At 49.3% G+C, this 14,224-nt stretch overlaps 1 protein-coding gene across 1 annotated transcript; it reads left to right on the top strand.

Annotated features, from left to right (window-relative positions):
- The first annotated feature begins 1,263 nt into the window (after nt 1–1,263).
- On the top strand, nt 1,264–13,619 carry FKBP6 (FKBP prolyl isomerase family member 6 (inactive)). The gene is made up of 9 exons (XM_053274557.1): nt 1,264–1,437; nt 3,670–3,787; nt 4,598–4,687; nt 5,592–5,794; nt 6,235–6,354; nt 7,181–7,375; nt 8,197–8,306; nt 9,183–9,273; nt 13,476–13,619. The coding sequence occupies exons 1-9, from the start codon at nt 1,342–1,344 to the stop codon at nt 13,509–13,511; spliced, it is 1,059 nt and encodes a 352-aa protein (XP_053130532.1). The 5' UTR covers nt 1,264–1,341; the 3' UTR covers nt 13,512–13,619.
- The last annotated feature ends 605 nt before the right edge of the window (nt 13,620–14,224 follow it).

Raw genomic sequence — 14,224 nt, 5'->3', positions numbered from 1 at the left:
CAACATCTGGGGATCCCTGTTGGAGGGAACACTGATCCCCTGCCATGTCAGGGGATTTTGGGAGGTGTAGTCTGACAACAGCTGGGGACTCCAGTGCTGGAAACACTCTTCCCTCTAACAGGTTTCCCAGAGGTTGACTACAGCTCCCAGCGTCCCCAGCTGCAGTGGCTTTTGTCTGGGAATTATGGGAGTTGTAGTCAACAACATCTGGGAATCCCTGCTCGAGAACCCTGAAATCGGAGCCCCTGCAAGAGAGAGTGGGCCACCATGTGTAACAGGAAGCTGGACCAGATAGGCCTTCAAACCAGTGTTCCCTCTTCACAGGGATTCCCAGGTGGTGTTGACTACAACTCCCAGAATCCCCAAACAAAAGCCACTGCAGCTGGGGGTCCTGGGAGTTGTAGTCAACAACATCTGGGAATCCCCGCTCGAGAACCCTGAAATCGGAGCCCCTGCAAGAGAGAGTGGGCCACCATGTGTAACAGGAAGCTGGACCAGATAGGCCTTCAAACCAGTGTTCCCTCTTCACAGGGATTCCCAGGTGGTGTTGACTACAACTCCCAGAATCCCCAAACAAAAGCCACTGCAGCTGGGGGTCCTGGGAGTTGTAGTCAACAACATCTGGAAATCCCTGTGAAGAGAGAACACTGCTTCAGACTGATCCAGCAGGGCTGTTCTTACGATAACGTTAGTGCCCTTGACGTTGTTTTGAAGAGAGCTGGTCTTGTGGATGCAAGCTTGAGTTGTCCCCTTTGCAAAGCAGGGTGTGCCCTGGTTTGTATTTGAATGGGAGACCACATGTGTGAGCACTGGAAGATATTCCCCCTTAGGGGATGGGGAATCTGCTCTGGAAAGAGCCCCTTCCTGTTTGCATGCATGCAGAAGGTCCTAAATTGGCAGCATCTCCAAGATAGGGCTGGGAGAGACTGCTATGCCTGCAACCTGGAAGGAGCTGCTGCCAGTCTGGGTAGACAATCCTGAGCCAGATGAACCAAGGGTCTGGCTCAGTATATAGCAGCGACCTAGGTGCCCATTGTGTTTGGGTCACACTCGTGCAGTCTTCCTGCTGTGTGGGGCATAGAGAGAGAAGCTTTCTTCTGAAGGGCAGGACTACATGCCCCAGCAAGCATTGCGGCGGCGCCGCACACGCACTCCCCCCGTTCCATCCATCCGAATCTCGAGGGCGAGGGGATTGGTTGAGCCGGGAACGAATCTGCGCTACTCCCTGGAAGGCGGGCCTTTTCGCCGGAAGCGGGCCGTGATTGACACACGTGCTTTGGGCGGCAAAGAGTCGAGACGCGCATGCGGTGATGTTGCTGTTGAGGCGAAGCGGCTGCCACCATGGAGACAGAGGAGGACCTCTTTGGGCGCCATAATGCCAACGGGAGGCGGCTGCAGGCGGGCGGAGCAGAACCAGGAGAAGGAGAGCGCGGCGGGGTGAGGGCGACTTGCTTTTCCCGCCGGCGGGCAGCCCCGTCCTCACCTCTTCCCAGGGTGGAACTGGGGGCACCTCTGAGCATGCGCAGAGTGCCGCCTCTGAGCATGCGCAGCCTGGCTCTCCGAACGTGCTGGTCTGCAGAGCGGAGGGAGCCCAGAGCAGCCGCAGCGTGGGTGGCGGGACGACCTGGGAAGCTGGCCGAGACCGAGCCGTCCGTGGGGCTCACGGGGTTGTCCTTTACGCCAAGGGGGCTTCTTAACCTTGGTCGCTCCACCACCCCCGTCCCGCACTCCAGATGTTGTAGGGCTCCCATCATCAATCCCCAGCCATGGTGGCGGTGGCTGCTGCTGCTGCTGGGGGTGACGGGAGTTGTAGTCTTTAACTCCCAGTGCTGGGATGCACCCCCAGTGCAGACCAGGGTTAAGAGACCCTGGTGTGCTCTGACTGGCAGCAGCATCTCCAAGGTTGCAGGCAGGAGTCTTCCGCCGTCCTGGCTGGAGATGCTGCCAGCCAGGGGTGGGATGCAATGCAAAGCAGATGCTTAGAGCTCTACCCTTGAGCTGCAGCCCCATCCCCAAAGGGGAATACTGTATGTTGTAGTAGACAGCGCTCACGTGGAGTCATAGGGATATCGGAAACTGCCATATACCGAGTCAGGCCATTGGGTTATCTAGCTCAGTCTTGTCAACCCAGACTGGCAGCGGCTTCTCCGAGGTTGCAGGCAGGAGTCTGTCTCAGCCCTGTCTTGGAGATGCTGTCAGGGAGGGAAAGCAGGAACCTAGATGCTCTTCCCAGAACAGCTCCATCCCCTCAGGGGAATATCTTCCAGTGCTCATGCTTCTAGTCTTCCTTTCATATGCAGCCAGGAAAGACCCTGTTTAGCTAAAGGGACAAGGCATGCTCGCTACTACAAGACCAGCTCTCCTCCCTGGTGAGTCTCTCCTAGCCCTATCTTGGAGGTACTGCCAGGGAGGAAATTTTGAAAACTTGACTACAGTGTTCACATGTAGTCTCCCATTCAAATGCAAACCAGGGTGGACCCTGCTCAGCAAATGGGGACAATTTATGTTTGCTACGGGCAAACATAAATTGTTTACGCCAATCATCCGCTACCTGTGCCTTTTAGTACATGTGATTCTGAGCGTGCGTGGAGTGTCTCTTTCCTGCCCGCTGAGTATTTCCAGTAATAGAACCTAGTGGGGCGGATCCTCTGTGAGTGTGCATCGTGCTTTCCGCTTCCTTCTCCCCTTCCAGTACTCAAGGAGAACATTATTTTCAATGTGCAGAGTTCTTTCCCTTGGGGAACAAAGTAGTTCCTGAGTATCTCTGAACATACTGTACTGTGTGTCTTTTCCATGAAGGAAGCTAGTTTCTTTCATTTAAAGAAAAGAAAAGAGGGTGTGTTGTCACAGAATGTGAGCAGACTGCAGAGCAAATCTGTCCTCTGAAAGGAGGCTGGTAGTTGTTTTTTTAGGAAATCTACACAAGAGAATCAAGTTCATTTTTGAAATGCCTTTTTAAAAAAAAGTTACAGGAAGCAGAAAAACAACATCATAAATTCTAAATTCCTGAAATGCCTTTTGTATTTACATCTTTTCCCCCTCTGGCACCTGACCTAGAGGATGAAATTCTGGCCTGCTTGGCAGCCCTGCCATCTCATCCCATTTTCTTCTTCCCAGCTGCCAGTTTACACAGAGAAGTTTCTTTTTGTTTGATCACGTCCAGATCCCAAAGGCTTAGTGTGGTTAACAAAAGCACAAAGCAGAACAAGATCTTATCTAAATGAAGTTTCCTTAATTTTTTCTTTATCAGGCCTGACCTGCAAAGACAAGCCTGAACACACACAACCCTTATATGAAATACATCTATTGCACCATATTGTAAAAAGCACAACAGATGCCTTCTTGCAAAAATCAGTACAGAATGTCAAACAGCACCCAATTATTATTCTTTCCCTTGTGTTAAAATAAAGTTTAGTTTGTGTAATAAAGGTAAATGTTTTAGGCAAAACAGAAACCAAACGTTTGTCTGACTTTGACTGCTGCAGCTTTGATGGTTTTGACTGGGTGTTTGGTTCTTTTCTGTATTTATATTATATCTATATAGATGTGGAGTAAATAATGGGCAGACAGTAAAATTAATCCATAGAACACACAAAAAAGGTGTGTTTGAAGAAATCTGTGTTAATGCAACATTATGCTTGACCTGATTTCTGTTTCCTCTGTCCCTAGTCTTCTTACCAATGGCTGGGTCGACGGATGCAGGATATTTCTGGCGACAGAGGAGTATTGAAGGAGATTATCCGTGCTGGCTCTGGTGAAATAGTGCCCCCTAATGCTTCAGTCCTAGGTAAACCTAGCAGGTGTCCTCTGCTAACTGGGTAAACAGGCACATATTTAAAGTGGTGAGTCTCTATATTGAGCAGGGGGAGAGCAACTGGCCCTATCCATCTCCAGCACAGCATCCCTCCAGTGGCTGTTGCTGGTGTCTATCTTATGTTTCTTTTTTCAATGGTGAGCCCTTTGGGGACAGGGATCCATCTTAATTTGTTTATTATTTCTCTAAACTGCTTTGGAAACTTTTGTTGAAAAGTGGTGTATAAATTGGTGTTGTTGTTGTTGTTGTTGTTTCTTCCACCTTTTGTGGAAGAAACATTATTCCAATAACTGAAAAGTTCACTTAGCTGCATGTTGTCCAGTCTTGGCTGTTGACATCCACTCCACCTGTTTTTGAATCCTTGAATAGGGACTATTCAATCACAAGTTAGTATTTTTCATTATTGCTTTCTATGTGCCCCAAAGGAGGCGTTTTGCTATTGTCTTTTTGAGTTGAAGGACTCTCCATGCTCTTTCCCCATTTTCAGATTCCTTAATATCTACTTTGATCAAAATTGTTTCCCTGGAAACTGAACTCTCTTAATAGTTTAATAAAAACAACAACTGGTAGTATTGGTGGTATACTTAGAAAAAGGCCACACAGGTTGCCTATCTCTGCTGAGAAAGCTGCTGTTTCCTCTGTTATATCAGTTTCTTGGAAGACACAGCAAGACTTAAGGCATGATGGAACAAGGGTTGCTATTAGTTGTTGACGAAATCACGAAAAGACCCAGGGTTCCTAACGGAAACTGACTTGCTCTCTCCTGCCTTTGAACTTTTTCAGTGAAGTTTTCTGGGTACTTGGAATACATGGACAGACCCTTTGACACAAACTGCTTCCGGCGCAATCCCAGGCTTATGAAACTTGGAGAAGGTGAGTTGAGTCCAGTATGACAGAGTAGCTCTGAAAAGTGTAAAAATGACTTCAGGAGTGCATTGGGGTTGAGAGGCATTTATTCTCTGTGCTGATAAACAGACCCTTCTTCTTGACAACAGGTGGGCTTGTGGCCCCATGCATCTTAAAGGTTCCTGCCCTGGACAGGATCCTCTGTTGTCTCCCCGCTTGCCCTTTTTGGATCAGTCACACCAGCTGAGACATAAGAAGAATAGGGACATGGCTATAATTGAACGGGATGGGGGGGGCTAGTGTCTTGACTGTGGGGGTGGGGCTGGCCATGCTGGCCTGTAGCTTTAGTAGAAGAGCATCTGCTTTGCATGCAAAAGGTCCCAGGTGCACTCTCTGGCAGCATCTCCAGGTAGGCCTGAGAGAGACTCCTGCCTGTAACCTTGGATGAGAGAGGAGAGTTCTAGCATTGGCTGCTAGTCGGAGGGCTACCGGCCACCTCCAGCCTCCAAGGCAGGATGCCTGAGTCCCAGTTGCAGGGGAGTCACAGCAGGAGAGAGGGCATGCCCCTTTCAGCTCCTGCCTGTGGCTTCCAGCGGCATCTGGTAGGTCACTGTGTGAAACAGGATGCCGGACTAGATGGGCCTCCTTAAGCAGGGCCGTTCTGCTGTTCTTAGGAGAGCCACTGCCAGTCAGTGTAGACTGTACTGAGCTAGCTGGACCCAAGGGTCTGACTTGGTAGAAGGCAACATCCTGTGTGCCTATGCTTGCAACCACAAGACCAGCTCTCCCTTGGGTCCTGTTTTCTTTCCCTGCTCTGGGCTTCCGACCAGATTTGCTCCTACAGCTACAACTGCTTCAACCGTTTCAGGGCTAGTAATGTGGCAAACGGGTCCTAGAAATAAATGAACATGTACTGTTTCCTTCTTCCCAGATATTACTCTAGCGGGTATGGCGCTTGGACTGGTGACGATGAAGAAGGGAGAACTGGCGAGGTTTCTCTTCAAGCCTAATTATGCCTTTGGAGCGATGGGCTGCCCGCCTATGATCCCTCCCAATGCCACAGTTCTGTTTGAGATTGAGCTTTTGGACTTTCTGGACTCGGAAGAATCAGACCAGTTCTTTAATCTGACTCGGGTAAGTTCCCCCAATATTGTGTTTAGTTGCCTGGACAAGAACAGCTATCTCATGTTCACTAAAGGGCAATTCCAAGGGTAACGGAATCGGGCATGACACCACTTTTTCAACGACTGCGGCCTTAAGCAAACTTTCAAGAGGATATTATATAGACCCACTGGCAAGATAACATCTCTTTCTATAAGGCCGTATTTTTTACAAAACCTTTAAATATTATAAGCTCGTTTATTCTCCCCCCCCCTTGACTGCATTGCCCTCTGTCTCTTCTCAGCCTTTTCCCCTCAGTTGAAACAGGCCAGGTTATAATTAGTTTTACGTTCAGCCGGGCCTCCATCCATGCCGTTGAGTGCAGTTCTTCAGTATGTGTGCTCCAGTCTGAATGTATCCATGGACCCTTGCAACGCAAACCCTTCTCACCGGAGTGTGGTTTCTCTGCCCAGGAGCAACAGAAGGGGTTCCCGCTCCAGAAGGTGCTGAAGGTGGCGGCAACAGAGCGGGAGTTCGGCAATTACCTCTTCTGCCAGAAGCACTTCGTGGATGCCAAAGAGAGATACAAGCGTGTAAGTGAAGCAGCCTGCAAGGTGGCGAGTGCGAGTCGCTAGAACAGCATTCCTGGTTGTCATGCCTGGCAGGCAGTGGCAGCCCCCTTCAACTCTTGACTCATTGTCTATTAAGCCTGTGCGAAGCTTCGGCCAAAGCTGAATACATCATGCAGAGGGGGATTGTTCCCACTGTGCAGTGCTGCATCTTGTCCAGCGCTGGGGGGCTCCTTTAAGGGAGATGGGGTCCTCTGGAGCCCCTGCATCCTCTTGGCGTGCCCAGAGTGCTGTGAGATGTAGGCTTTCCCCGTAGAACTCCTCAGAGAGGGCTCTCTTTCTCTTAAAACACGGTCCCAGCACTCTGTGCACACTGAGAAATGGCCCTCAGATTGTAGGTTTGGGCCCCTACTTGAAAAGCAGTGAAGATCACTGCTCTAGAAATATCACAAGCTTTATTATTTATTTATTTATTTATTTATTTATTTATTTATTTTTATTAATAATAATAATAATAATAATTCAAAATGTAAAGGGAAACTTTATGTAGAAATGTAAAAGGAAACTTAGTCGGGCCTGGCCTGACACTCTTCCCTCCCCATGTCTTATGCAGAGCCATTTTCTTCCCTGTTGTTGTGCTGGCAATCCTTAAATATCAGGCGTTCCTTAAATATCGGATACGTGCAAAAGCTGTCAGAAACGGAATCAGGATGTCTGGACGTAGTTTCTGATTCCGTTACCAGCACGTCTGTTACACGCCTTTCAAATGTTTTTGCTGAGTTACTGATGATTTGCGTAAAAAAAAGAAAAAGAAAAAAAAGAACCCTACTTGGTTTCTGCCGCCATCCAGGCCTCGTCGATCTTGCTCCGTGTGAATGCTGAGAAGGCCGAGCAAGCTGAAGTAGACGCTGCCAAGCTGCTGGTTTTCCTGAACTTGTCGTTCACGTACCTGAAGCTGCAGCTCCCGGCCCGAGCGCTCGCCTACGGAGAGAAGGCCTTGGAAGTCGACCAGAAGAATGCCAAAGCCCTTTTCCGGTGTGGTCAGGTGAGGGACTGTTTGCGTCCGGCGTCTTCTGCCTTCTGAGGTCTGGTGGGAGGGGAAGTGAAAAGCAACTCCAAGACCACCTTTCTTCGTGCTAGGCAGTTGCCCAGGGCCTGCGCATCTGGCTTGGATGCTGGAAACCGTCTAGCGCAGGGCCTGAGATGATATGCTGCAGGGCACTGCTGGGATGTGGGCCTGGTACTCCCCCCACCCCCGGAGTTGAGAGATGGCCTTGTGGCTGCGAGTGAGAATTGTCTCCTTTGCTAAGCAGAATTCACTTGGGCTTGCATTTGGATGGGTGACTATGTGATGGGTAATTCTATGTGAGCATACTCTCCTACTGTTACTACTACTACTACTACTACTACTATTATTATTATTATTTACATTTTATATCCCGCTCTTCCTCCAAGAAGCCCAGAGCGGTTACTACATACTTGAGTTTCTCTTTCACAACAACCCTGTGAAGGAGGTTAGGCTGAGAGAAAAGTGACTGGCCCAGAGTCACCCCGCGAGTATCATGGCTGAGTGGGGATTTGAACTCAGGTCTCCCCGGTCCTAGTCCAGCACTCTAACCACTACACCACGTTGGCTCACCATTAGGCCTGTAGCTCAGTGGAACTGCATCTGCTTTGCATGCAGAAGGTCCCAGGTGGGACTCCCTGGCAGCATCTCCCGGTAGGGCTAAAAAAGACCCCTGCCTGAAACCTTGGAGAGCTGCTGCCAGTCAGTGTAGGTGGTATCGAGTTAGACGGAGCAGTGGTCTGACTCAGTATAAGGCAGCTTCCTATATTAACTGCATGCTGCTGTTCTCTCCCTTCCAGGCATGCCTCTCTCTGGCAGAGTACGAGAGAGCTCGAGATTTCCTGGTCAAAGCTCAGAGGGAACAGCCTTTCAACCACGACATCAACAACGAACTGAAAAAGCTGGCCAGGTGAGGGAGCCCTTTCCTTGCTGCAGTTGGGGAAACTGTTTCAGTTAGTCACTCCGCTTCCCCCCTTCGCAATATAATGGTCTAAATTTATCCCTCGCAGCTGTTTAAACCGGTGTCCTTTTGTAATGGTTTAAGGGCCCGGCAGGCTGAGTGACAGGGGGATGCAGGACGCCTTGAGGACAAGGGTGGCCTAAGGTCTTGTGGGGCTGAGGCAGGGTGCCCCATGCCCCGAGTGGGGCCCAGCCCCCTTTCAAAGCCAACGGCACAGGGGCCAGGGAGGAGGGAAGGTTGCCAGCTGCGAGGAGGAGAGGCACTCCTTGCCACATTTGCAAGGGTCAGCTGGCACCCAAAGAGAGCTGCTCCAATGGCTGGGGTGGGGTGGGGGGAATCTTGCAGGCAGTCCCCAGTTCAGTCCCTGGCAGCAGCATCTCTAGGTAGGACCAGGGGAGACTCCTGCCTGCAACCTTGGAGAGCCGCTGCCAGTCAGTGTATGCGATACTGAGCTTGCTGGACCAAGGGCCTGACTCAGTAGGAGGCAGCTTCATATATGTTCCTTCAGGAGCATAAGGTCAGAACGTTTCCTTTGCCTGCAGACCGTCCCGGGTTCAGTCCCTGGCAGCATCTCCAGGCAGAGCCAACAGTCTGACGCGGTTGGAGGCCGCTTCCTGCGCTCTGAAGCTTTAAGTTGCCTAGGGGACTCTCTAGAGTGAAGCATCGTCTGCAGCTTTCCGGTTGGGGCAAGAAGTGGCAAGATGCAGAAGGCATCCCGGTGCCCGAGGCCTGGTCCTCCCGTTCCTGAGGGATGCCTTGTACATCCTGATTTGGCTTCCAGCACCCTGGGCTTTTGAATCAACAGCAGCACTCTTTCTTTTGCAGCTGTTACAGTGATTACATGACGAAGGAGAAGGAGATGTGCTGCAGGATGTTTGGACCCCTCCGCCCTCCTCCCCCAGGAGCAGAATTAAAGGTAAAGGAGCCGCTGGGCCTTCTCTGGTCTTCGTTCCATTGCAAGAGGGGTGTGTGTGTACGTCCAGGCTGCCGCTGACATGCTAGATCAGTGGTTCCCGACCAGGGTTCCTCCAGATGTTGCTGAACTACAACTCCCAGCACCCCCAGCTATAATGTATTGTAGCTGGGGATGCTGGGAGTTGTAGTTCAGCATCATCTAGGGGAGCCTTGGTTGGGAACCGCGGTGCTAGATGCATGGCGAGGGGATAGCAAGTGCCCTTCAGGGCTCAGCCCAAATTTTTGGAGGTGTCCTGAGGAGAGGGTGTGCCCTGTCACTTCAGCAAGGACAGGCCTCTCTTACGCACAATGCTGTTGTCTGCCATGGCCTCATGAAGTGCTTATTTTACTGAACTATCTTCTGCAGTCCTTAGCTTACGCTGTCCAGTCAGTCACGAGAACAGAGGGTAGAGAGTTGGATTTCCTGGAAAACTTTGAATTGGAGAACCTTCTGGGAAATTTTCTCATGCAAATTTCCCCCTCACTTGCGTCAAGCTTGCATTGATTCCCCCCCCCCCACTTCACAACTGCTGTACAGATTTTCCTGATGCTTAGATTGTGACCTGATTTTTATTTTGACAGTTAAACAAACAAACAAACAAACCCCACCCTCCGCAGTATTATTTCCCTCTCACTGTATCTCGGAGGTTTTTCAAAGAGGCAAGGGAAATTTCAGGAATGGAGGTTTTTGCAATGAAAGGAAAAGTATGGAGAAATTTTCCACCCCACCTCTCTGGGAGGGTGGATCCAGAGATTGTTTTGCAATTTGGCTTGAGAGGTCCTTCAGATATCCCTAGCAGCTTTCCATCTTTGCTGGGTAGCAGTCCCAGTCACTTCCGAGATATCCATTGTGCTCTGTAACAAGAGCCCCGGCGTTAGTTCTGAATGTACTCATTGAGCCAGTCTTGAAATGGGTGAAAACTCAATGAATAGTCCTGCCTCTTTAACTTCTCGACTTCTTGGACTTGACCGGTTTTACTGAGCAAGGCAAGGTGTGCTGTGTTGCTACATGGATGCTCTTTTTCATGAGTTTGATACCTCACAATATGCGGAGCACTGTTGCTCTTGCTTTGGTGCTCAACAGTCTAGCAGAGAGGAAATTGCTTTCCAAACGGCTTTGTGCCAGACTCAGTGTGGGATCTTGTGACACTTCAGACTAATCAGAAAGAAAAGACGAGTCTGGGGCTTTGTTGCTTACTCCTTTTTAAAGCCGTGACAGCTGGCAGCACCCAGAAACACCTTTTGTGTTCATGGAGTCCGGTTCAGATCAAGTTGTAAAATGTTGCTGCCTGAATCGGAGGGGTGACTGATGCAGAAATAAAAAATGATGCCACTGCAGGTGACATCCATCCATAAAGAAAAGCTGGGGCTTTTCTGACCCTCTCTGTTTTATTCCTTTGCTGTTGCAGCAAGAGGCAGTTTTGTTTGTAGCTACCACCAAAGTTTGACTGGGAGCTCTACTGTCTGATGTCGATGTCCAGGGTAGACACTTGTTTGGTCAGGCATTGCGAATGTGTGAACAGAGGTCTGGAAAGTCTGTCTGGTGCTCCCTTGGGGTTTCCGACACAAGACAACTGCTGCCCTCGCTCTCCTCGGCAGGGATGCAAATACCGCTTTTAAAAGTGTCTTTTTAAAGAATTAAAAAAATCAATGCTGCCTACTGGAGGTTCCTAACAGGGGCACTAGTACCCCTAGGGTGGTTGAAGAGCTCCCAGGGGGTCCTTAGAGCTCTCCGGCCTCCCCACATTTCACCTGTGTTTTGTGCTCCCTATCTGAGGATCGCCAGCTTGAAACCGATGTGTCTGCTGCAGAAGGGGAGGGAGGAGGGTGAAGAACCTCCTTCTCCTCCGTTCCTAATTGGCTGGCTCCATGCTGAAGCTCAGCAGATCCCTCCCCTCGGCCTGACTAACAAGCTTCAGAAAAAGAGCATTGAGTGCATGCATCTCATTGCAAATCAACTGCAATCTTAAACTGGCAGTCTATCTTTTTAGTTTAACAGCCCCCAGATATAGAAGAGCTTTTACTCTAGCAAGATGTAATGTTTTACCTCCAACTGTTCTGAATGGGAAGTACTACAATGTTCCTTATAATGGAAGAGTGTGCCTGTGTGATTTAAGCACAGCAGAGTCGATTGAACATATATATTTTTTAATTTTAAGTCTTACCAGGAAATGTGGAATTCTCTTATAGTTCCTCTCTTCTTGTCTTTTCCTGGTCATACTAAAATATTTTATGTTTCTTTCTTGCTTTCGGATCAAAGTACAGAAATCAGTCTCAAGGTGGCCGAATGGTGTGTCGCTGCCTGTAAGATCAGGCACCGACTTTTTGGGTTGGATTTTCCACTCGTCTGGTAAGAATTGTCAGCAGGGTAGAAGCAACTGTTACTGCTGAGCCGCTGACCCAGGGCGCTAAAAAGAGACACTCGGATAAGCCAGGCAGTGCATTTGTAAGCACAGCAAAGCTCAGTGAAGACTGGCTTGACCTAACGTTTGGGAGTGCTGGTTCTCCTTGCGATTCAGCTAGAGAACGTGAACCGATCTTTTCTTCTCGGGACTGAAACATAAAGGCCAGCAGAAAAAGCCTGTGCCTGTTTCTTTGGCAAGTGCCTCCTTTTAAATCGGGGGAGGCAGCATGTAAGACCATTTTGCATGTGGCTGTGGTCCTTTCAAATTCGCTTTTAGCTTCATGTAATTAGGCTCCTGTTAATCTGTCTTAGGTGGCTATTTGGGAGCATTATCTCACTGCTGTTCAGAATAGTCACAGCTGCCAAGTGCCAGGTGTTTTTCCTGCATCCAAGAAAGAGTGTTTTTAATATATATTTTTCTCCGTCTCCTCTGAGATCTGTGGTTTTGCTTTTTGTCTCAGTGACCGAGATGCAGTAAGGCGTTCTGTTCCGAGTAGTACCATAGTGTGGTGTTTTCCAGTCTATTTTTTATCTGGCGGCACACATAAATAAGTACCTTGTTTACCTGAATGCAAGACCAGGGTTTTTCCAGGTTCTTTTGTTAGAAATCAGCGGGGGCGGCGGGGAGGGTGTCTTTTATGTTAGAAATTGGGGGGTTGTCTTAAATTCAGAGTCCTTTCTTTTGGGTAAATACAAGTCTAACCTGTATTTTTAAGAGGGTCAGTCTTCTAGTTGGGTAAATAGAGTGTTTTCCTGAATCCAAGACCAGGGCTAGTTTTCCCGCAAGTTATTTTATGTTGAAAATTGGGGGTTGTCTTAAATTCAAAGTCCTCTTCCTCTTAGGTAAATACAGGTGTAACCCTATGTGACCTATATTTTTAAGGGCGTTGTCTTAAATTCAGAGTCGCCTTCCATTCAGGTAAATGTGGTATAAGAGAATTACCACTTGGGGAGCCTGCCTGCCAGCCTCCCTTTGCAGCTGGTTTCATCTGCACAATTCCCCCTGAGCCTGCGTTTGGTTGTGTAGCCACTGGATGGGAATGAAAGAGAGGAGCTGAGCAATGCTCCACAGAATGGGTAAAGGGGTTCAGCTTGCAGACGCCTCTCTCTTTAATTAGGGCCACCACGTAAAGACTTCAGACTTGATGCCTTCGAAGCAGAGGACCGAGGCGCCTCTTAGCTTGGGATCCTGTCTGGGGGTGATCACGACTTCTTTGTAACTGTGGTTGGTGTTTCTCTGGGTGGTGTTTCTCATCCGCGCGTGCCTGCCTCCCGGGAGGAGGTGTGGATTTGACAGGTGTCGAGGAGAGTCACTTACTTGAGTGAGGTATCCATAGTGGTGTGATCTGTTCCTGCACACATGCTGCCATTTTTTGGCTTGCTGTCTTCAGACAAAAGGGGTGTTCTCACAACCGTTAGCTAGGTAAGACAAGACTCTTGTCCCATTAATTTCAATGGGCATTCGCGGTGCTAATTTTCTTAAGCCTGTTAGGCTGAGGGGGAGGAGCCTGCTGAGCTTCAGCATGTAGCCAGCCAATCAGGAGCAGAGGAGGAGGGGATTCATGCTCCTCCTTCCCCTCCTGCAGCAGACACATCGCTAAGCCTGCATCGATTTCAAGTCAGGAATCCTCAGATGGGGAGTAAATTGCGTGGCTGCAGCGTGGGGAGGGAGAAGGGCTCGGAGTGCCCCGAGAGGAACCCCTGGCCTAACCAAAAGGAATAAGTTGGGGTTTTGAATCCTGGTGTGTTGGTCATTTCAGAGTGCTGCTATGCAGAAGAAAGGAGCTCTTCCATAATGGGAGGGGAGGCCCATTTCACCATCCCCAGCAGTTGAGTCCTTGTTTTGGAAGCACCCGTGGAGGATCCTTGCTTCATCTGGAGTTCTCAGAACTGAGACAACCTTTTTTTAAAACAAATGTGTATAAGTGCCTTATTTGCCCAGGTGCTACTCCTTGCTACTGATGTTTGGAATATGAAAAACGTCTGTTGAAAAGAAGATGTTACTTGGTCACTCGCTCCTTGCGGTGAAAGGAGCCTGTCTACCTTTAACCAGATGATGGTGAATAACTGCTTTGTTTGGAGAACCTGTTTTTCTTTACTTCCCGCCCTGCCCAGCACTTGGGCTGCTCCTCGGAAGCGTGTGAAGAGCAGGCTGTGTGATGTGTTGTGTTGTGTTGGTTCAACCGATGTTCCTAGAAAAGTTGTGTTCCTGGTTGTAGAAAATAAACTTCCTCCCACGAGGACAATGCATGCAAGATTGGTGTCAGTCCGTTAGTGAAAAGGTGACGAGAGTCTCTTGATTGTTACATAGAGACGCTTGCCTCGAGGACCAAGAGAGCTGGTCTTGTGGTAGCGAGCATGAATTGTCCCCCTTCGTTAAGCAGAATCTGCCCTGATTTGCATTTGGATGCGTGATTGCATGTGAACATTGCCTGCTGTAAGATATCCCCCACCCCTAAGGGTATGTCAGTGGCTACCAGGGTTCCCTCTAAGGTGTGCACACATGTTT

Source organism: Hemicordylus capensis, chromosome 12 (assembly GCF_027244095.1).
Source record: "Hemicordylus capensis ecotype Gifberg chromosome 12, rHemCap1.1.pri, whole genome shotgun sequence".
In the NCBI taxonomy this organism is placed as follows: domain Eukaryota; kingdom Metazoa; phylum Chordata; class Lepidosauria; order Squamata; family Cordylidae; genus Hemicordylus; species Hemicordylus capensis.
Note: the sequence above shows the minus strand (reverse complement) of the source record. Positions and strands in the feature narration are given on the sequence as shown.

Coding starts and splice junctions, on each gene's coding strand:
- FKBP6 (XM_053274557.1), top strand. CDS start 1,342: ATGGAGACAGAGGAGGACCTCTTTGGGCGCCATAATGCCAACGGGAGG. Junction 6,355..7,180: donor CCAAAGAGAGATACAAGCGT/GTAAGTGAAGCA, acceptor GCCGCCATCCAG/GCCTCGTCGATCTTGCTCCG. Junction 8,307..9,182: donor GAACTGAAAAAGCTGGCCAG/GTGAGGGAGCCC, acceptor TTTCTTTTGCAG/CTGTTACAGTGATTACATGA.